Source organism: Salmo salar, chromosome 21 (genome assembly GCF_965601325.2).
Source record: "Salmo salar chromosome 21, fSalSal1, whole genome shotgun sequence".
In the NCBI taxonomy this organism is placed as follows: Eukaryota; Metazoa; Chordata; class Actinopteri; order Salmoniformes; family Salmonidae; genus Salmo; species Salmo salar.
Window position 1 is genome coordinate 5972389 of NC_138311.1, and position 22626 is coordinate 5995014.

The 22626-nt window shown below is 52.0% G+C and overlaps 1 protein-coding gene across 2 annotated transcripts; it reads right to left on the reverse strand.

Annotated features, from left to right (window-relative positions):
* Window positions 1-235: 235 nt before the first annotated feature.
* LOC145862546 (uncharacterized) lies at window positions 236-5905 on the reverse strand. Of its 2 annotated transcripts, none has more exons than XM_082966931.1 (2): window positions 945-5905; window positions 236-824 (listed from the first exon to the last, which is right to left on the reverse strand). In XM_082966931.1, exon 1 carries the CDS (start codon window positions 4306-4308, stop codon window positions 3250-3252), a length of 1059 nt encoding a protein of 352 aa, XP_082823057.1. In that variant the 5' UTR covers window positions 4309-5905; the 3' UTR covers window positions 236-824; window positions 945-3249. Both variants share the same exon structure in this region, with proteins under 2 accessions (XP_082823057.1, XP_082823058.1).
* Between the last annotated feature and the right edge of the window lie 16721 nt (window positions 5906-22626).

Genomic DNA, 22626 nt, shown 5'->3' on the forward strand with positions numbered 1-22626 from the left:
CATTATAACGCCAACTGTCCTTGATCCTCGTTAGCGATTATTCACTTGCTGCTGATTGTCCCCGTCGGCGTTTCCGTCCAGCGGCACCTGCTCTCCGTCGCTCATTAAGCTAGCTAGCTAACTGACTACCTCCACTGTTTCTTAGCTAGCTAGCACCTCGCCCTGTACAAGTTGATAAAGTTTTATCCTCGTCGCCAAAAAGGTGTAGTAATTTGACAAGGAATGCCCACACGCATTTCGATATTACTTTCCTTTACTTTCAACCCAAACCTAAAGGTGTATTGCCAGGTACAAACGGTACAAATATAGCAGAAATATATAGCCCACTCAACCAGTGGTAGAATCACATTGCACAGAACTCACTCTTAGTGATGACATCATCAAAAGGGAAAGGTCACGGTCAATACCAATAATAACAATGTCATTATTTATATAGTGTCCACACTATAACAGGGACGAAGACCAAAAAAACATGTATACAAAACACAGAGTTGAATCCCAAACAAAAGAGTGAGGAGTACCTCGAATAAATACACACGCACACAATGATTAACACACGGGACGAGACCCGTAATCATCTACACAATCCACAATCCACAATGGCACAAAAGGCAAAATACGCAGCACAGGTACTCCAATGGACATTGTAACAATAATCGACAGGACACTGGTAAACAAAGGGCACAATTATACAATTACTAATCACGGGGAATAGGGGCCAGGTGTGCGTAATGAAAGTTCCGGAGGGATCCGTGACATCGCCAAAAAAGACACCCTTCTTGTAGGCCTGGGGATGGCTGAGGGGTCTGGCAAATCACCCACATCTGTGAAGATTTCATGTTTTGTTATCTTTGTAATATTCATTTTCTTACATTTATTTTGTTATATATATATTTTATATTTATGGTCAAGAAAAAATATTTAGAATATAAAGCTTGACTTACCATCAGTTGGTGTGTCTGGTATTCCTTCAGGGTCAGGGAGAGGGTCCTCAGTATCACCATCAGTTGGTGTTCCTGGTATTCCTTCAGGGTCTGGGAGAGGGTCCTCAGTATCACCATCAGTTGGTGTTCCTGGTATTCCTTCAGGGTCTGGGAGAGGGTCCTCAGTATCACCATCAGTTGGTGTTCCTGGTATTCCTTCAGGGTCTGGGAGAGGGTCCTCAGTATCACCATCAGTTAATGTGTCTGGTATTCCTTCAGGGTCTGGGAGAGGGTCCTCAGTACCACAATCAGTTGGTGTGTCTGGTATTCCTTCAGGGTCTGGGAGAGGGTCATCAGTATCACCATCAGTTAATGTGTCTGGTATTCCTTCAGGGTCTGGGAGAGGGTCCTCAGTACCACAATCAGTTGGTGTGTCTGGTATTCCTTCAGGGTCTGGGAGAGGGTCCTCAGTACCACAATCAGTTGGTGTGTCTGGTATTCCTTCAGGGTCTGGGAGAGGGTCCTCAGTATCACCATCAGTTGGTGTGTCTGGTATTCTTTCAGGGTCTGGGTGAGGGTCCTCAGTATCACCATCAGTTGGTGTGTCTGGTGTTCCTTCAGGGTCCGGGAGAGGGTCCTCAGTATCACCATCAGTTGGTGTGTCTGCTTTTCCTTCAGGGTCTGGGAGAGGGTCCTCAGTATCACCATCAGATGGTGTGTCTGGTATTCCTTCAGGGTCTGGGAGAGGGTCCTCAGTACCACCATCAGTTGACTTGTCTGGTATTCCTTAAGGGTCTGGGAGAGGGTCCTCAGTATCACCATCAGTTGGTGTGTCTGGTATTCCTTCAGGGTCTGGGAGAGGGTCCGCAGTACCACCATCACTTGGTGTGTCTGGTATTCCTTCAGGGTCTGGGAGAGGATCCTCAGTACCACCATCAGTTAGTGTTTCTGGTATTCCTTCAGGGTCTGGGAGAGGGTCCTCAGTATCACCATCAGTTGGTGTGTCTGGTATTCTTTCAGGGTCTGGGCGAGGATCCTCAGTATCACCATCAGTTGGTGTGTCTGGTGTTCCTTCAGGGTCCGGGAGAGGGTCCTCAGTATCACCATCAGTTGGTGTGTCTGCTTTTCCTTCAGGGTCTGGGAGAGGGTCCTCAGTATCACCATCAGATGGTGTGTCTGGTATTCCTTCAGGGTCTGGGAGAGGGTCCTCAGTACCACCATCAGTTGACTTGTCTGGTATTCCTTAAGGGTCTGGGAGAGGCTCCTCAGTATCACCATCAGTTGGCGTGTCTGGTATTCCTTCAGGGTCTGGGAGAGGGTCCTCAGTATCACCATCAGTTGGTGTGTCTGGTGTTCCTTAAGGCCCTGGAGAGGGTCCTCAGTATCACCATCAGTTGGTGTGTCTGGTATTCCTTCAGGGTCTGGGAGAGGGTCCTCAGTACCACCATCAGTTGGTGTTTCTGGTATTCCTTCAGGGTCTGGGAGAGGGTCCTCAGTACCACCATCAGTTGGTGTTTCTGGTATTCCTTCAGGGTCTGGGAGAGGGTCCTCAGTATCACCATCAGTTGGTGTGTCTGGTATTCCTTCAGGATCTGGGCGAGGGTCCTCAGTATCACCATCAGTTGGTGTGTCTGGTATTCCTTCAGGGTCTGCGAGAGGGTCCTCAGTACCACCATCATTTGGTGTGTCTGGTATTCCTTCAGGGTCTGGGAGAGGGTCCTCAGAATCACCATCAGTTGGTGTGTCTGGTGTTCCTTCAGGGTCTGGGAGAGGGTCCTCAGTACCACCATCAGTTGGTGTGTCTGGTATTCCTTCAGGATCTGGGAGAGGGTCCTCAGTATCACCATCAGTTGGTGTGTCTGGTATTCCTTCGGGGTCTGGGAGAGGGTCCTCATTACCACCATCAGTTGGTGTGTCTTGTATTCCTTCAGGTTCTGGGAGAGGGTCCTCACTACCACCATAAGTTGGTGTTCCTGGTATTCCTTCAGGGTCTGGGAGAGGATCCTCAGTATCACCATCAGTTGGTGTGTCTGGTATTCCTTCAGGGTCTGGGAGAGGGTCCTCACTACCACCATCAGTTGGTGTGTCTGGTATTCCTTCAGGGTCTGGGAGAGGGTCCTCAGTACCACCATCAGTTGGTGTGTCTGGTATTCCTTCAGGGTCTGGGAGAGGGTCCTCAGTACCACCATCAGTTGGTGTTTCTGGTATTCCTTCAGGGTCTGGGAGAGGATCCTCAGTATCACCATCAGTTGGTGTGTCTGGTATTCCTTCAGGGTCTGGGCGAGGGTCCTCAGTATGACCATCAGTTGGTGTGTCAGGTGTTCCTTCAGGGATGTGGGAGAGAGTCCTCAGTATCACCAGCAGTTGGTGTGTCTGGTGTTCCTTCAGGGTCTGGGAGAGGGTCCTCAGTACCACCATCAGTTGGTGTGTCTGATATTCCTTCAGGATCTGGGAGACGGTCCTCAGTATCACCATCAGTTGGTGTGTCTGGTTTTCCTTCAGCGTCTGGGAGAGGGTCCTCAGTATCACCATCAGTTGGTGTGTCTGCTATTCGTTCAGGGTCTGGGAGAGTGTCCTCAGTACCACCATCAGTTGGTGTGTCTGGTATTCCTTCAGGGTCTAGGAGAGGATCCTCAGTACCACCATCAGTTGGTGTCTGGTATTCCTTCAGGGTCTGGGAGAGGGTCCTGAGTATCACCATCAGTTGGTGTGTCTGGTATTCTTTCAGGGTCTGGGCGAGGGTCATCAGTAACACCATCAGTTGGTGTGTCTGGTATTCCTTCAGGGTCTGGGAGAGGGTCCTCAGTATCACCATCAGTTGATGTTCCTGGTATTGCTTCAGGGTCTGAGAGAGTGTCCTCAGTACCACCATCAGTTGGTGTGTCTGGTATTCCTTCATTGTCTGGGAGAGGGTCATCAGTACCACCAACAGTTGACTTGTCTGGTATTCCTTCAGGGTCTGGGAGAGGGTCCTCAGTATCACCATAAGTTGGTGTGTCTGGTGTTCCTTCAGGGTCTGGGAGAGGGTCCTCAGTATCACCATCAGTTGGTGTTCTTGGTATTGCTTCAGGGTCTGGGAGAGTGTCCTCAGTACCACCATCAGTTGGTGTGTCTGGTATTCCTTCATTGTCTGGGAGAGGGTCATCAGTACCACCATCAGTTGGTGTTTCTGGTATTCCTTCAGGGTCTGGGAGAGGGTCCTCAGTATCACCATCAGTTGGTGTGTCTGGTATTCCTTCAGGGTCTGGTTGAGGGTCCTCAGTATCACCATCAGTTGGTGTGTCTGGTATTCCTTCAGGGTCTGGGAGAGGGTCCACAGTACCACCATCAGTTGGTGTGTCTGGTATTCCTTCAGGGTCTGGGAGAGGGTCCTCAGAATCACCATCAGTTGGTGTGTCTAGTGTTCCTTCAGGGTCTGGGAGAGGGTCCTCAGTACCACCATCAGTTGGTGTGTCTGGTATTCCTTCAGGGTCTGGGAGAGGGTCCTCAGTACCACCATATGTTGGTGTGTCTGGTATTCCTTCAGGATCTGGGAGAGGGTCCTCAGTATCACCATCAGTTGGTGTGTCTGGTATTCCTTCAGGGTCTTGGAGAGGGTCCGCAGTACCACCATCACTTGGTGTGTCTGGTATTCCTTCGGGGTCTGGGAGAGGATCCTCAGTACCACCATCAGTTAGTGTTTCTGGTATTCCTTCAGGGTCTGGGAGAGGGTCCTCAGTATCACCATCAGTTGGTGTGTCTGGTATTCTTTCAGGGTCTGGGCGAGGGTCCTCAGTATCACCATAAGTTGGTGTGTCTGGTGTTCCTTCAGGGTCCGGGAGAGGGTCCTCAGTATCACCATCAGTTGGTGTGTCTGCTTTTCCTTCAGGGTCTGGGAGAGGGTCCTCAGTATCACCATCAGATGGTGTGTCTGGTATTCCTTCAGGGTCTGGGAGAGGGTCCTCAGTACCACCATCAGTTGACTTGTCTGGTATTCCTTAAGGGTCTGGGAGAGGCTCCTCAGTATCACCATCAGTTGGCGTGTCTGGTATTCCTTCAGGGTCTGGGAGAGGGTCCTCAGTATCACCATCAGTTGGTGTGTCTGGTGTTCCTTAAGGCCCTGGAGAGGGTCCTCAGTATCACCATCAGTTGGTGTGTCTGGTATTCCTTCAGGGTCTGGGAGAGGGTCCTCAGTACCACCATCAGTTTTTGTTTCTGGTATTCCTTCAGGGTCTGGGAGAGGGTCCTCAGTACCACCATCAGTTGGTGTTTCTGGTATTCCTTCAGGGTCTGGGAGAGGGTCCTCAGTATCACCATCAGTTGGTGTGTCTGGTATTCCTTCAGGATCTTGGCGAGGGTCCTCAGTATCACCATCAGTTGGTGTGTCTGGTATTCCTTCAGGGTCTGCGAGAGGGTCCTCAGTACCACCATCATTTGGTGTGTCTGGTATTCCTTCAGGGTCTGGGAGAGGGTCCTCAGAATCACCATCAGTTGGTGTGTCTGGTGTTCCTTCAGGGTCTGGGAGAGGGTCCTCAGTACCACCATCAGTTGGTGTGTCTGGTATTCCTTCAGGATCTGGGAGAGGGTCCTCAGTATCACCATCAGTTGGTGTGTCTGGTATTCCTTCGGGGTCTGGGAGAGGGTCCTCATTACCACCATCAGTTGGTGTGTCTTGTATTCCTTCAGGTTCTGGGAGAGGGTCCTCACTACCACCATAAGTTGGTGTTCCTGGTATTCCTTCAGGGTCTGGGAGAGGATCCTCAGTATCACCATCAGTTGGTGTGTCTGGTATTCCTTCAGGGTCTGGGAGAGGGTCCTCACTACCACCATCAGTTGGTGTGTCTGGTATTCCTTCAGGGTCTGGGAGAGGGTCCTCAGTACCACCATCAGTTGGTGTGTCTGGTATTCCTTCAGGGTCTGAGAGAGGGTCCTCAGTATCACCATCAGTTGGTGTGTCTGGTATTCCTTCAGGGTCTGGGAGAGGGTCCTCAGTACCACCATCAGTTAGTGTGTTCTGGTATTCCTTCAGGGTCTGGGAGAGGGTCCTCAGTATCACCATCAGTTGGTGTGTCTGGTATTCCTTCAGGGTCTGCCCGAGGGTCCTCAGTATCACCATCAGTTGGTGTGTCAGGTGTTCCTTCAGGGATCTGGGAGAGGGTCCTCAGTATCACCAGCAGTTGGTGTGTCTGGTGTTCCATCAGGGTCTGGGAGAGGGTCCCCAGTACCACCATCAGTTGGTGTGTCTGGTATTCCTTCAGGGTCTGGGCGAGGGTCATCAGTACCACCATCAGTTGGTGTGTCTGGTATTCCTTCAGGGTCTGGGAGAGGGTCCTCAGTATCACCATCAGTTGGTGTGTCCTGGTATTCCTTCAGGGTCTGGGAGAGGGTCCTCAGTACCACCATCAGTTGGTGTGTCTGGTATTCCTTCATTGTCTGGGAGAGGGTCATCAGTACCACCAACAGTTGACTTGTCTGGTATTCCTTCAGGGTCTGGGAGAGGGTCCTCAGTATCACCATCAGTTGGTGTGTCTGGTGTTCCTTCAGGGTCTGGGAGAGGGTCCTCAGTACCACCATCAGTTGGTGTGTCTGGTATTCCTTCAGGATCTGGGAGAGGGTCCTCAGTATCACCATCAGTTGGTGTGTCTGGTATTCCTTCAGGGTCTGGGAGAGGGTCCTCAGTATCACCATCAGTTGGTGTTCTTGGTATTGCTTCAGGGTCTGGGAGAGTGTCCTCAGTACCACCATCAGTTGGTGTGTCTGGTATTCCTTCATTGTCTGGGAGAGGGTCATCAGTACCACCATCAGTTGGTGTTTCTGGTATTCCTTCAGGGTCTGGGAGAGGGTCCTCAGTATCACCATCAGTTGGTGTGTCTGGTATTCCTTCAGGGTCTGGTTGAGGGTCCTCAGTATCACCATCAGTTGGTGTGTCTGGTATTCCTTCAGGGTCTGGGAGAGGGTCCTCAGTACCACCATCAGTTGGTGTGTCTGGTATTCCTTCAGGGTCTGGGAGAGGGTCCTCAGAATCACCATCAGTTGGTGTGTCTAGTGTTCCTTCAGGGTCTGGGAGAGGGTCCTCAGTACCACCATCAGTTGGTGTGTCTGGTATTCCTTCAGGGTCTGGGAGAGGGTCCTCAGTACCACCATCAGTTGGTGTGTCTGGTATTACTTCAGGATCTGGGAGAGGGTCCTCAGTATCACCATCAGTTGGTGTGTCTGGTATTCCTTCAGGGTCTGGGAGAGGGTCCTCAGTCTCAACTTCAGTTGGTGTGTCTGGTATTCCTTCAGGGTCTGGGAGAGAGTCCTCGGTACCACCATCAGTTGGTGTGTCTGGTTTTCCTTCAGGGTCTGGGAGAGGGTCCTCAGTACCACCATCAGGTGGTGTGTCTGGTATTACTTCAGGGTCTGGGAGAGGGTCCTCAATAACACCATCAGTTGGTGTGTCTGGTATTCCTTCATGGTCTGGGAGAGGGTCATCAGTACCACCAGCAGTTGACTTGTCTGGTATTCCTTCAGGGTCTGGGAGAGGATCCTCAGTGTCACCATCAGTTGGCGTGTCTGGTATTGCTTCAGGGTCTGGGAGAGGGTCCTCAGTATCACCATCAGTTGGAGGTTCTGGTATTCCTTCAGGGTCTGGGAGAGTGTCCTCATTACCACCATCAGTTGGTGTGTCTGGTACTCCTTCAGGGTCTGTGAGAGTGTCCTCAGTACCACCATCAGTTGGTGTGTCTGGTATTCCTTCAGGTTCTGGGAGAGGGTCCTCAGTACCACCATCAGTTGGTGTTTCTGGAAATTCCTTCAGGGTCTGGGAGAGGATCCTCAGTATCACCATCAGTTGGTGTGTCTGGTATTCCTTCAGGGTCTGGGAGAGGGTCCTCAGTACCACCATCAGTTTGTGTGTCTGGTATTCCTTCAGGGTCTGGGAGAGGGTCCTCAGTACCACCATCAGTTGGTGTGTCTGGTATGCCTTCAGGGTCTGGGAGAGTGTCCTCAGTACCACCATCAGTTGGTGTGTCTGGTATTCCATCAGGGTCTTGTGTCCTCAGTACCACCATCAGTTGGTGTTTCTGGTATTCCTTCAGGGTCTGGGCGAGGGTCCTCAGTATCACCATCAGTTGGTGTGTCTGGTATTCCTTCAGGGTCTGGGAGAGGGTCCTCAGTACCACCATCAGTTGGTGTGTCTGGTATTCCTTCAGGGTCTGGGAGAGGGTCCTCAGTACCACCATCAGTTGGTGAGTCTGGTATTCCTTGAGTGTCTGGGAGAGGGTCCTCAGAATCACCATCAGTTGGTGTGTCTGGTGTTCCTTCAGGGTCTGGGAGAGGGTCCTCAGTACCACCATCAGTTGGTGTGTCTGGTATTCCTTCAGGGTCTGGGAGAGGGTCCTCAGTACCATCATCAATTGGCGTGTCTGGTATTCCTTCGGGGTCTGGGAGAGTGTCCTCAGTACCACCATCAGTTGGTGTGTCTGGTATTCCTTCAGGGTCTGGGAGAGTGTCCTCAGTACCTCCATCAGTTCGTGTGTCTGGTATTCCTTCAGGGTCTTGTGTCCTCAGTACCACCATCAGTTGGTGTTTCTGGTATTCCTTCAGGGTCTGGGAGAGGCTCCTCAGTATCACCATCAGTTGGTGTGTCTGGTATTCCTTCAGGGTCTGGGCGAGGGTCCTCAGTATCACCATCAGATGGTGTGTCTGGTATTCCTTCAGGGTCTGGGAGAGGGTCCTCAGTACCACCATCAGTTGGTGTGTCTGGTATTCCTTCAGGGTCTGGGAGAGGGTCCTCAGTATCACCATCAGTTGGTGTGTCTGGTATTCCTTCAGGGTCTGGGAGAGAGTCCTCGGTACCACCATCAGTTGGTGTGTCTGGTTTTCCTTCAGGGTCTGGGAGAGGGTCCTCAGTACCACCATCAGGTGGTGTGTCTGGTATTACTTCAGGGTCTGGGAGAGGGTCCTCAGTAACACCATCAGTTGGTGTGTCTGGTATTCCTTCATGGTCTGGGAGAGGGTCATCAGTACCACCAGCAGTTGACTTGTCTGGTATTCCTTCAGGGTCTGGGAGAGGATCCTCAGTGTCACCATCAGTTGGCGTGTCTGGTATTGCTTCAGGGTCTGGGAGAGGGTCCTCAGTATCACCATCAGTTGGAGGTTCTGGTATTCCTTCAGGGTCTGGGAGAGTGTCCTCAGTACCACCATCAGTTGGTGTGTCTGGTATTCCTTCAGGGTCTGTGAGAGTGTCCTCAGTACCACCATCAGTTGGTGTGTCTGGTATTCCTTCAGGGTCTTGTGTCCTCAGTACCACTATCAGTTGGTGTTTCTGGTATTCCTTCAGGGTCTGGGAGAGGGTCCTCAGTATCACCATCAGTTGGTGTGTCTGGTATTCCTTCACGGTCTGGGAGAGGGTCCTCAGTACCACCATCAGTTGGTGTTTCTGGAAATTCCTTCAGGGTCTGGGAGAGGGTCCTCAGTACCACCATCAGTTTGTGTGTCTGGTATTCCTTCAGGGTCTGGGAGAGGGTCCTCAGTACCACCATCAGTTGGTGTGTCTGGTATGCCTTCAGGGTCTGGGAGAGTGTCCTCAGTACCACCATCAGTTGGTGTGTCTGGTATTCCATCAGGGTCTTGTGTCCTCAGTACCACCATCAGTTGGTGTTTCTGGTATTCCTTCAGGGTCTGGGCGAGGGTCCTCAGTATCACCATCAGTTGGTGTGTCTGGTATTCCTTCAGGGTCTGGGAGAGGGTCCTCAGTACCACCATCAGTTGGTGTGTCTGGTATTCCTTCATGGTCTGTGAGAGGGTCATCAGTACCACCAGCAGTTGACTTGTCTGGTATTCCTTCAGGGTCTGGGAGAGGGTCCTCAGTACCACCATCAGTTGGTGTGTCTGGTATTCCTTCAGGGTCTGGGAGAGGGTCCTCAGAATCACCATCAGTTGGTGTGTCTAGTGTTCCTTCAGGGTCTGGGAGAGGGTCCTCAGTACCACCATCAGTTGGTGTGTCTGGTATTCCTTCAGGGTCTGGGAGAGGGTCCTCAGTACCACCATCAGTTGGTGTGTCTGGTATTCCTTCAGGATCTGGGAGAGGGTCCTCAGTATCACCATCAGTTGGTGTGTCTGGTATTCCTTCAGGGTCTGGGAGAGGGTCCTCAGTCTCAACTTCAGTTAGTGTGTCTGGTATTCCTTCAGGGTCTGGGAGAGGGTCCTCAGTACCACCATCAGGTGGTGTGTCTGCTATTACTTCAGGGTCTGGGAGAGGGTCCTCAGTAACACCATCCGTTGATGTGTCTGGTATTCCTTCATGGTCTGGGAGAGGGTCATCAGTACCACCAGCAGTTGACTTGTCTGGTATTCCTTCAGGGTCTGGGAGAGGGTCCTCAGTATCACCATTAGTTGGCGTGTCTGGTATTCCTTCAGGGTCTGGGAGAGGGTCCTCAGTATCACCATCAGTTGGAGTGTCTGGTATTCCTTCAGGGTCTGGGAGAGTGTCCTCAGTACCACCATCAGTTCGTGTGTCTGGTATTCCTTCAGGGTCTGGGAGAGTGTCCTCAGTACCACCATCAGTTGGTGTGTCTGGTATTCCTTCAGGGTCTTGTGTCCTCAGTACCACCATCAGTTGGTGTTTCTGGTATTCCTTCAGGGTCTGGGAGAGGCTCCTCAGTATCACCATCAGTTGGTGTGTCTGGTATTCCTTCAGGGTCTGGGCGAGGGTCCTCAGTATCACCATCAGATGGTGTGTCTGGTATTCCTTCAGGGTCTGGGAGAGGGTCCTCAGTACCACCATCAGTTGGTGTGTCTGGTATTCCTTCAGGGTCTGGGAGAGGGTCCTCAGTACCACCATCAGTTGGTGGTGTCTGGTATTCCTTCAGGATCTGGGAGAGGGTCCTCAGTATCACCATCAGTTGGTGTGTCTGGTATTCCTTCAGGGTCTGGGAGAGAGTCCTCGGTACCACCATCAGTTGGTGTGTCTTGTTTTCCTTCAGTGTCTGGGAGAGGGTCCTCAGTACCACCATCAGGTGGTGTGTCTGGTATTACTTCAGGGTCTGGGAGAGGGTCCTCAGTAACACCATCAGTTGGTGTGTCTGGTATTCCTTCATGGTCTGGGAGAGGGTCATCAGTACCACCAGCAGTTGACTTGTCTGGTATTCCTTCAGGGTCTGGGAGAGGATCCTCAGTGTCACCATCAGTTGGCGTGTCTGGTATTGCTTCAGGGTCTGGGAGAGGGTCCTCAGTATCACCATCAGTTGGAGGTTCTGGTATTCCTTCAGGGTCTGGGAGAGTGTCCTCAGTACCACCATCAGTTGGTGTGTCTGGTATTCCTTCAGGGTCTGTGAGAGTGTCCTCAGTACCACCATCAGTTGGTGTGTCTGGTATTCCTTCAGGGTCTTGTGTCCTCAGTACCACTATCAGTTGGTGTTCCTGGTATTCCTTCAGGGTCTGGGAGAGGGTCCTCAGTATCACCATCAGTTGGTGTGTCTGGTAGTCCTTCAGGGTCTGGGAGAGGGTCCTCAATACCACCATCAGTTGGTGTTTCTGGAAATTCCTTCAGGGTCTGGGAGAGGATCCTCAGTATCACCATCAGTTGGTGTGTCTGGTATTCCTTCAGGGTCTGGGAGAGGGTCCTCAGTACCACCATCAGTTTGTGTGTCTGGTATTCCTTCAGGGTCTGGGAGAGGGTCCTCAGTACCACCATCAGTTGGTGTGTCTGGTATGCCTTCAGGGTCTGGGAGAGTGTCCTCAGTACCACCATCAGTTGGTGTGTCTGGTATTCCATCAGGGTCTTGTGTCCTCAGTACCACCATCAGTTGGTGTTTCTGGTATTCCTTCAGGGTCTGGGCGAGGGTCCTCAGTATCACCATCAGTTGGTGTGTCTGGTATTCCTTCAGGGTCTGGGAGAGGGTCCTCAGTACCACCATCAGTTGATGTGTCTGGTATTCCTTCATGGTCTGTGAGAGGGTCATCAGTACCACCAGCAGTTGACTTGTCTGGTATTCCTTCAGGGTCTGGGAGAGGGTCCTCAGTACCACCATCAGTTGGTGTGTCTGGTATTCCTTCAGGGTCTGGGAGAGGGTCCTCAGTACCACCATCAGTTGGTGTGTCTGGTATTCCTTCAGGGTCTGGGAGAGGGTCCTCAGTACCACCATCAGTTGGTGTGTCTGGTATTCCTTCAGGATCTGGGAGAGGGTCCTCAGTATCACCATCAGTTGGTGTGTCTGGTATTCCTTCAGGGTCTGGGAGAGGGTCCTCAGTCTCAACTTCAGTTACTGTGTCTGGTATTCCTTCAGGGTCTGGGAGAGGGTCCTCAGTACCACCATCAGGTGGTGTGTCTGCTATTACTTCAGGGTCTGGGAGAGGGTCCTCAGTAACACCATCCGTTGGTGTGTCTGGTATTCCTTCATGGTCTGGGAGAGGGTCATCAGTACCACCAGCAGTTGACTTGTCTGGTATTCCTTCAGGGTCTGGGAGAGGGTCCTCAGTATCACCATTAGTTGGCGTGTCTGGTATTCCTTCAGGGTCTGGGAGAGGGTCCTCAGTATCACCATCAGTTGGAGTGTCTGGTATTCCTTCAGGGTCTGGGAGAGTGTCCTCAGTACCACCATCAGTTCGTTTGTCTGGTATTCCTTCAGGGTCTGGGAGAGTGTCCTCAGTACCACCATCAGTTGGTGTGTCTGGTATTCCTTCAGGGTCTTGTGTCCTCAGTACCACCATCAGTTGGTGTTTCTGGTATTCCTTCAGGGTCTGGGAGAGGATCCTCAGTATCACCATCAGTTGGTGTGTCTGGTATTCCTTCAGGGTCTGGGCGAGGGTCCTCAGTATCACCATCAGATGGTGTGTCTGGTATTCCTTCAGGGTCTGGGAGAGGGTCCTCAGTACCACCATCAGTTGGTGTGTCTGGTATTCCTTCAGGGTCTGGGAGAGGGTCCTCAGTACCACCATCAGTTGGTGGTGTCTGGTATTCCTTCAGGATCTGGGAGAGGGTCCTCAGTATCACCATCAGTTGGTGTGTCTGGTATTCCTTCAGGGTCTGGGAGAGAGTCCTCGGTACCACCATCAGTTGGTGTGTCTGGTTTTCCTTCAGGGTCTGGGAGAGGGTCCTCAGTACCACCATCAGGTGGTGTGTCTGGTATTACTTCAGGGTCTGGGAGAGGGTCCTCAGTAACACCATCCGTTGGTGTGTCTGGTATTCCTTCATGGTCTGGGAGAGGGTCATCAGTACCACCAGCAGTTGACTTGTCTGGTATTCCTTCAGGGTCTGGGAGAGGGTCCTCAGTATCACCATTAGTTGGCGTGTCTGGTATTCCTTCAGGGTCTGGGAGAGGGTCCTCAGTATCACCATCAGTTGGAGTGTCTGGTATTCCTTCAGGGTCTGGGAGAGTGTCCTCAGTACCACCATCAGTTCGTGTGTCTGGTATTCCTTCAGGGTCTGGGAGAGTGTCCTCAGTACCACCATCAGTTGGTGTGTCTGGTATTCCTTCAGGGTCTTGTGTCCTCAGTACCACCATCAGTTGGTGTTTCTGGTATTCCTTCAGGGTCTGGGAGAGGATCCTCAGTATCACCATCAGTTGGTGTGTCTGGTATTCCTTCAGGGTCTGGGCGAGGGTCCTCAGTATCACCATCAGATGGTGTGTCTGGTATTCCTTCAGGGTCTGGGAGAGGGTCCTCAGTACCACCATCAGTTGGTGTGTCTGGTATTCCTTCAGGGTCTGGGAGAGGGTCCTCAGTACCACCATCAGTTGGTGGTGTCTGGTATTCCTTCAGGATCTGGGAGAGGGTCCTCAGTATCACCATCAGTTGGTGTGTCTGGTATTCCTTCAGGGTCTGGGAGAGAGTCCTCGGTACCACCATCAGTTGGTGTGTCTGGTTTTCCTTCAGGGTCTGGGAGAGGGTCCTCAGTACCACCATCAGGTGGTGTGTCTGGTATTACTTCAGGGTCTGGGAGAGGGTCCTCAGTAACACCATCATTTGGTGTGTCTGGTATTCCTTCATGGTCTGGGAGAGGGTCATCAGTACCACCAGCAGTTGACTTGTCTGGTATTCCTTCAGGGTCTGGGAGAGGATCCTCAGTGTCACCATCAGTTGGCGTGTCTGGTATTGCTTCAGGGTCTGGGAGAGGGTCCTCAGTATCACCATCAGTTGGAGGTTCTGGCATTCCTTCAGGGTCTGGGAGAGTGTCCTCAGTACCACCATCAGTTGGTGTGTCTGGTATTCCTTCAGGGTCTGTGAGAGTGTCCTCAGTACCACCATCAGTTGGTGTGTCTGGTATTCCTTCAGGGTCTTGTGTCCTCAGTACAACTATCAGTTGGTGTTTCTGGTATTCCTTCAGGGTCTGGGAGAGGGTCCTCAGTATCACCATCAGTTGGTGTGTCTGGTATTCCTTCAGGGTCTGGGAGAGGGTCCTCAGTACCACCATCAGTTGGTGTTTCTGGAAATTCCTTCAGGGTCTGGGAGAGGGTCCTCAGTATCACCATCAGTTGGTGTGTCTGGTATTCCTTCAGGGTCTGGGAGAGGGTCCTCAGTACCGCCATCAGTTTGTGTGTCTGGTATTCCTTCAGGGTCTGGGAGAGGGTCCTCAGTACCACCATCAGTTGGTGTGTCTGGTATGCCTTCAGGGTCTGGGAGAGTGTCCTCAGTACCACCATCAGTTGGTGTGTCTGGTATTCCATCAGGGTCTTGTGTCCTCAGTACCACCATCAGTTGGTGTTTCTGGTATTCCTTCAGGGTCTGGGCGAGGGTCCTCAGTATCACCATCAGTTGGTGTGTCTGGTATTCCTTCAGGGTCTGGGAGAGGGTCCTCAGTACCACCATCAGTTGGTGTTTCTGGAAATTCCTTCAGGGTCTGGGAGAGGATCCTCAGTATCACCATCAGTTGGTGTGTCTGGTATTCCTTCAGGGTCTGGGAGAGGGTCCTCAGTACCACCATCAGTTTGTGTGTCTGGTATTCCTTCAGGGTCTGGGAGAGGGTCCTCAGTACCACCATCAGTTGGTGTGTCTGGTATGCCTTCAGGGTCTGGGAGAGTGTCCTCAGTACCACCATCAGTTGGTGTGTCTGGTATTCCATCAGGGTCTTGTGTCCTCAGTACCACCATCAGTTGGTGTTTCTGGTATTCCTTCAGGGTCTGGGCGAGGGTCCTCAGTATCACCATCAGTTGTTGTGTCTGGTATTCCTTCAGGGTCTGGGAGAGGGTCCTCAGTACCACCATCAGTTGGTGTGTCTGGTATTCCTTCATGGTCTGTGAGAGGGTCATCAGTACCACCAGCAGTTGACTTGTCTGGTATTCCTTCAGGGTCTGGGAGAGGGTCCTCAGTACCACCATCAGTTGGTGTGTCTGGTATTCCTTCAGGGTCTGGGAGAGGGTCCTCAGTACCACCATCAGTTGGTGTGTCTGGTATGCCTTCAGGGTCTGGGAGAGTGTCCTCAGTACCACCATCAGTTGGTGTGTCTGGTATTCCATCAGGGTCTTGTGTCCTCAGTACCACCATCAGTTGGTGTTTCTGGTATTCCTTCAGGGTCTGGGCGAGGGTCCTCAGTATCACCATCAGTTGGTGTGTCTGGTATTCCTTCAGGGTCTGGGAGAGGGTCCTCAGTACCACCATCAGTTGGTGTGTCTGGTATTCCTTCATGGTCTGTGAGAGGGTCATCAGTACCACCAGCAGTTGACTTGTCTGGTATTCCTTCAGAGTCTGGGAGAGGGTCCTCAGTACCACCATCAGTTGGTGTGTCTGGTATTCCTTCAGGGTCTGGGAGAGGGTCCTCAGAATCACCATCAGTTGGTGTGTCTAGTGTTCCTTCAGGGTCTGGGAGAGGGTCCTCAGTACCACCATCAGTTGGTGTGTCTGGTATTCCTTCAGGGTCTGGGAGAGGGTCCTCAGTACCACCATCAGTTGGTGTGTCTGGTATTCCTTCAGGATCTGGGAGAGGGTCCTCAGTATCACCATCAGTTGGTGTGTCTGGTATTCCTTCAGGGTCTGGGAGAGGGTCCTCAGTCTCAACTTCAGTTAGTGTGTCTGGTATTCCTTCAGGGTCTGGGAGAGGGTCCTCAGTACCACCATCAGGTGGTGTGTCTGCTATTACTTCAGGGTCTGGGAGAGGGTCCTCAGTAACACCATCCGTTGATGTGTCTGGTATTCCTTCATGGTCTGGGAGAGGGTCATCAGTACCACCAGCAGTTGACTTGTCTGGTATTCCTTCAGGGTCTGGGAGAGGGTCCTCAGTATCACCATTAGTTGGCGTGTCTGGTATTCCTTCAGGGTCTGGGAGAGGGTCCTCAGTATCACCATCAGTTGGAGTGTCTGGTATTCCTTCAGGGTCTGGGAGAGTGTCCTCAGTACCACCATCAGTTCGTGTGTCTGGTATTCCTTCAGGGTCTGGGAGAGTGTCCTCAGTACCACCATCAGTTGGTGTGTCTGGTATTCCTTCAGGGTCTTGTGTCCTCAGTACCACCATCAGTTGGTGTTTCTGGTATTCCTTCAGGGTCTGGGAGAGGCTCCTCAGTATCACCATCAGTTGGTGTGTCTGGTATTCCTTCAGGGTCTGGGCGAGGGTCCTCAGTATCACCATCAGATGGTGTGTCTGGTATTCCTTCAGGGTCTGGGAGAGGGTCCTCAGTACCACCATCAGTTGGTGTGTCTGGTATTCCTTCAGGGTCTGGGAGAGGGTCCTCAGTACCACCATCAGTTGGTGGTGTCTGGTATTCCTTCAGGATCTGGGAGAGGGTCCTCAGTATCACCATCAGTTGGTGTGTCTGGTATTCCTTCAGGGTCTGGGAGAGAGTCCTCGGTACCACCATCAGTTGGTGTGTCTGGTTTTCCTTCAGTGTCTGGGAGAGGGTCCTCAGTACCACCATCAGGTGGTGTGTCTGGTATTACTTCAGGGTCTGGGAGAGGGTCCTCAGTAACACCATCAGTTGGTGTGTCTGGTATTCCTTCATGGTCTGGGAGAGGGTCATCAGTACCACCAGCAGTTGACTTGTCTGGTATTCCTTCAGGGTCTGGGAGAGGATCCTCAGTGTCACCATCAGTTGGCGTGTCTGGTATTGCTTCAGGGTCTGGGAGAGGGTCCTCAGTATCACCATCAGTTGGAGGTTCTGGTATTCCTTCAGGGTCTGGGAGAGTGTCCTCAGTACCACCATCAGTTGGTGTGTCTGGTATTCCTTCAGGGTCTGTGAGAGTGTCCTCAGTACCACCATCAGTTGGTGTGTCTGGTATTCCTTCAGGGTCTTGTGTCCTCAGTACCACTATCAGTTGGTGTTCCTGGTATTCCTTCAGGGTCTGGGAGAGGGTCCTCAGTATCACCATCAGTTGGTGTGTCTGGTAGTCCTTCAGGGTCTGGGAGAGGGTCCTCAATACCACCATCAGTTGGTGTTTCTGGAAATTCCTTCAGGGTCTGGGAGAGGATCCTCAGTATCACCATCAGTTGGTGTGTCTGGTATTCCTTCAGGGTCTGGGAGAGGGTCCTCAGTACCACCATCAGTTTGTGTGTCTGGTATTCCTTCAGGGTCTGGGAGAGGGTCCTCAGTACCACCATCAGTTGGTGTGTCTGGTATGCCTTCAGGGTCTGGGAGAGTGTCCTCAGTACCACCATCAGTTGGTGTGTCTGGTATTCCATCAGGGTCTTGTGTCCTCAGTACCACCATCAGTTGGTGTTTCTGGTATTCCTTCAGGGTCTGGGCGAGGGTCCTCAGTATCACCATCAGTTGGTGTGTCTGGTATTCCTTCAGGGTCTGGGAGAGGGTCCTCAGTACCACCATCAGTTGATGTGTCTGGTATTCCTTCATGGTCTGTGAGAGGGTCATCAGTACCACCAGCAGTTGACTTGTCTGGTATTCCTTCAGGGTCTGGGAGAGGGTCCTCAGTACCACCATCAGTTGGTGTGTCTGGTATTCCTTCAGGGTCTGGGAGAGGGTCCTCAGTACCACCATCAGTTGGTGTGTCTGGTATTCCTTCAGGGTCTGGGAGAGGGTCCTCAGTACCACCATCAGTTGGTGTGTCTGGTATTCCTTCAGGATCTGGGAGAGGGTCCTCAGTATCACCATCAGTTGGTGTGTCTGGTATTCCTTCAGGGTCTGGGAGAGGGTCCTCAGTCTCAACTTCAGTTACTGTGTCTGGTATTCCTTCAGGGTCTGGGAGAGGGTCCTCAGTACCACCATCAGGTGGTGTGTCTGCTATTACTTCAGGGTCTGGGAGAGGGTCCTCAGTAACACCATCCGTTGGTGTGTCTGGTATTCCTTCATGGTCTGGGAGAGGGTCATCAGTACCACCAGCAGTTGACTTGTCTGGTATTCCTTCAGGGTCTGGGAGAGGGTCCTCAGTATCACCATTAGTTGGCGTGTCTGGTATTCCTTCAGGGTCTGGGAGAGGGTCCTCAGTATCACCATCAGTTGGTGTGTCTGGTATGCCTTCAGGGTCTGGGAGAGTGTCCTCAGTACCACCATCAGTTGGTGTGTCTGGTATTCCATCAGGGTCTTGTGTCCTCAGTACCACCATCAGTTGGTGTTTCTGGTATTCCTTCAGGGTCTGGGCGAGGGTCCTCAGTATCACCATCAGTTGGTGTGTCTGGTATTCCTTCAGGGTCTGGGAGAGGGTCCTCAGTACCACCATCAGTTGATGTGTCTGGTATTCCTTCATGGTCTGTGAGAGGGTCATCAGTACCACCAGCAGTTGACTTGTCTGGTATTCCTTCAGGGTCTGGGAGAGGGTCCTCAGTACCACCATCAGTTGGTGTGTCTGGTATTCCTTCAGGGTCTGGGAGAGGGTCCTCAGTACCACCATCAGTTGGTGTGTCTGGTATTCCTTCAGGGTCTGGGAGAGGGTCCTCAGTACCACCATCAGTTGGTGTGTCTGGTATTCCTTCAGGATCTGGGAGAGGGTCCTCAGTATCACCATCAGTTGGTGTGTCTGGTATTCCTTCAGGGTCTGGGAGAGGGTCCTCAGTCTCAACTTCAGTTACTGTGTCTGGTATTCCTTCAGGGTCTGGGAGAGGGTCCTCAGTACCACCATCAGGTGGTGTGTCTGCTATTACTTCAGGGTCTGGGAGAGGGTCCTCAGTAACACCATCCGTTGGTGTGTCTGGTATTCCTTCATGGTCTGGGAGAGGGTCATCAGTACCACCAGCAGTTGACTTGTCTGGTATTCCTTCAGGGTCTGGGAGAGGGTCCTCAGTATCACCATTAGTTGGCGTGTCTGGTATTCCTTCAGGGTCTGGGAGAGGGTCCTCAGTATCACCATCAGTTGGAGTGTCTGGTATTCCTTCAGGGTCTGGGAGAGTGTCCTCAGTACCACCATCAGTTCGTGTGTCTGGTATTCCTTCAGGGTCTGGGAGAGTGTCCTCAGTACCACCATCAGTTCGTGTTTCTGGTATTCCTTCAGGGTCTCGGAGAGGATCCTCAGTATCACCATCAGTTGGTGTGTCTGGTATTCCTTCAGGGTCTGGGCGAGGGTCCTCAGTATCACCATCAGATGGTGTGTCTGGTATTCCTTCAGGGTCTGGGAGAGGGTCCTCAGTACCACCATCAGTTGGTGTGTCTGGTATTCCTTCAGGGTCTGGGAGAGGATCCTCAGTACCACCATCAGTTGGTGGTGTCTGGTATTCCTTCAGGATCTGGGAGAGGGTCCTCAGTATCACCATCAGTTGGTGTGTCTGGTATTCCTTCAGGGTCTGGGAGAGAGTCCTCGGTACCACCATCAGTTGGTGTGTCTGGTTTTCCTTCAGGGTCTGGGAGAGGGTCCTCAGTACCACCATCAGGTGGTGTGTCTGGTATTACTTCAGGGTCTGGGAGAGGGTCCTCAGTAACACCATCCGTTGGTGTGTCTGGTATTCCTTCATGGTCTGGGAGAGGGTCATCAGTACCACCAGCAGTTGACTTGTCTGGTATTCCTTCAGGGTCTGGGAGAGGGTCCTCAGTATCACCATTAGTTGGCGTGTCTGGTATTCCTTCAGGGTCTGGGAGAGGGTCCTCAGTATCACCATCAGTTGGAGTGTCTGGTATTCCTTCAGGGTCTGGGAGAGTGTCCTCAGTACCACCATCAGTTCGTGTGTCTGGTATTCCTTCAGGGTCTGGGAGAGTGTCCTCAGTACCACCATCAGTTGGTGTGTCTGGTATTCCTTCAGGGTCTTGTGTCCTCAGTACCACCATCAGTTGGTGTTTCTGGTATTCCTTCAGGGTCTGGGAGAGGATCCTCAGTATCACCATCAGTTGGTGTGTCTGGTATTCCTTCAGGGTCTGGGCGAGGGTCCTCAGTATCACCATCAGATGGTGTGTCTGGTATTCCTTCAGGGTCTGGGAGAGGGTCCTCAGTACCACCATCAGTTGGTGTGTCTGGTATTCCTTCAGGGTCTGGGAGAGGGTCCTCAGTACCACCATCAGTTGGTGGTGTCTGGTATTCCTTCAGGATCTGGGAGAGGGTCCTCAGTATCACCATCAGTTGGTGTGTCTGGTATTCCTTCAGGGTCTGGGAGAGAGTCCTCGGTACCACCATCAGTTGGTGTGTCTGGTTTTCCTTCAGGGTCTGGGAGAGGGTCCTCAGTACCACCATCAGGTGGTGTGTCTGGTATTACTTCAGGGTCTGGGAGAGGGTCCTCAGTAACACCATCATTTGGTGTGTCTGGTATTCCTTCATGGTCTGGGAGAGGGTCATCAGCACCACCAGCAGTTGACTTGTCTGGTATTCCTTCAGGGTCTGGGAGAGGATCCTCAGTGTCACCATCAGTTGGCGTGTCTGGTATTGCTTCAGGGTCTGGGAGAGGGTCCTCAGTATCACCATCAGTTGGAGGTTCTGGTATTCCTTCAGGGTCTGGGAGAGTGTCCTCAGTACCACCATCAGTTGGTGTGTCTGGTATTCCTTCAGGGTCTGTGAGAGTGTCCTCAGTACCACCATCAGTTGGTGTGTCTGGTATTCCTTCAGGGTCTTGTGTCCTCAGTACCACTATCAGTTGGTGTTTCTGGTATTCCTTCAGGGTCTGGGAGAGGGTCCTCAGTATCACCATCAGTTGGTGTGTCTGGTATTCCTTCAGGGTCTGGGAGAGGGTCCTCAGTACCACCATCAGTTGGTGTTTCTGGAAATTCCTTCAGGGTCTGGGAGAGGGTCCTCAGTATCACCATCAGTTGGTGTGTCTGGTATTCCTTCAGGGTCTGGGAGAGGGTCCTCAGTACCGCCATCAGTTTGTGTGTCTGGTATTCCTTCAGGGTCTGGGAGAGGGTCCTCAGTACCACCATCAGTTGGTGTGTCTGGTATGCCTTCAGGGTCTGGGAGAGTGTCCTCAGTACCACCATCAGTTGGTGTGTCTGGTATTCCATCAGGGTCTTGTGTCCTCAGTACCACCATCAGTTGGTGTTTCTGGTATTCCTTCAGGGTCTGGGCGAGGGTCCTCAGTATCACCATCAGTTGGTGTGTCTGGTATTCCTTCAGGGTCTGGGAGAGGGTCCTCAGTACCACCATCAGTTGGTGTTTCTGGAAATTCCTTCAGGGTCTGGGAGAGGATCCTCAGTATCACCATCAGTTGGTGTGTCTGGTATTCCTTCAGGGTCTGGGAGAGGGTCCTCAGTACCACCATCCGTTTGTGTGTCTGGTATTCCTTCAGGGTCTGGGAGAGGGTCCTCAGTACCACCATCAGTTGGTGTGTCTGGTATGCCTTCAGGGTCTGGGAGAGTGTCCTCAGTACCACCATCAGTTGGTGTGTCTGGTATTCCATCAGGGTCTTGTGTCCTCAGTACCACCATCAGTTGGTGTTTCTGGTATTCCTTCAGGGTCTGGGCGAGGGTCCTCAGTATCACCATCAGTTGGTGTGTCTGGTATTCCTTCAGGGTCTGGGAGAGGGTCCTCAGTACCACCATCAGTTGATGTGTCTGGTATTCCTTCATGGTCTGTGAGAGGGTCATCAGTACCACCAGCAGTTGACTTGTCTGGTATTCCTTCAGGGTCTGGGAGAGGGTCCTCAGTACCACCATCAGTTGGTGTGTCTGGTATTCCTTCAGGGTCTGGGAGAGGGTCCTCAGAATCACCATCAGTTGGTGTGTCTAGTGTTCCTTCAGGGTCTGGGAGAGTGTCCTCAGTACCACCATCAGTTGGTGTGTCTGGTATTCCTTCAGGGTCTGGGAGAGGGTCCTCAGTACCACCATCAGTTGGTGTGTCTGGTATTCCTTCAGGATCTGGGAGAGGGTCCTCAGTATCACCATCAGTTGGTGTGTCTGGTATTCCTTCAGGGTCTGGGAGAGGGTCCTCAGTCTCAACTTCAGTTACTGTGTCTGGTATTCCTTCAGGGTCTGGGAGAGGGTCCTCAGTACCACCATCAGGTGGTGTGTCTGCTATTACTTCAGGGTCTGGGAGAGGGTCCTCAGTAACACCATCCGTTGGTGTGTCTGGTATTCCTTCATGGTCTGGGAGAGGGTCATCAGTACCACCAGCAGTTGACTTGTCTGGTATTCCTTCAGGGTCTGGGAGAGGGTCCTCAGTATCACCATTAGTTGGCGTGTCTGGTATTCCTTCAGGGTCTGGGAGAGGGTCCTCAGTATCACCATCAGTTGGAGTGTCTGGTATTCCTTCAGGGTCTGGGAGAGTGTCCTCAGTACCACCATCAGTTCGTGTGTCTGGTATTCCTTCAGGGTCTGGGAGAGTGTCCTCAGTACCACCATCAGTTCGTGTTTCTGGTATTCCTTCAGGGTCTCGGAGAGGATCCTCAGTATCACCATCAGTTGGTGTGTCTGGTATTCCTTCAGGGTCTGGGCGAGGGTCCTCAGTATCA

Bases quoted from the DNA above. Each gene is read 5' to 3' on its own strand.
- LOC145862546 (XM_082966931.1), bottom strand. From the start codon at position 4,308: ATGGTGATTCTGAGGACCCTCTCCCAGACCCTGAAGGAATACCAGACA.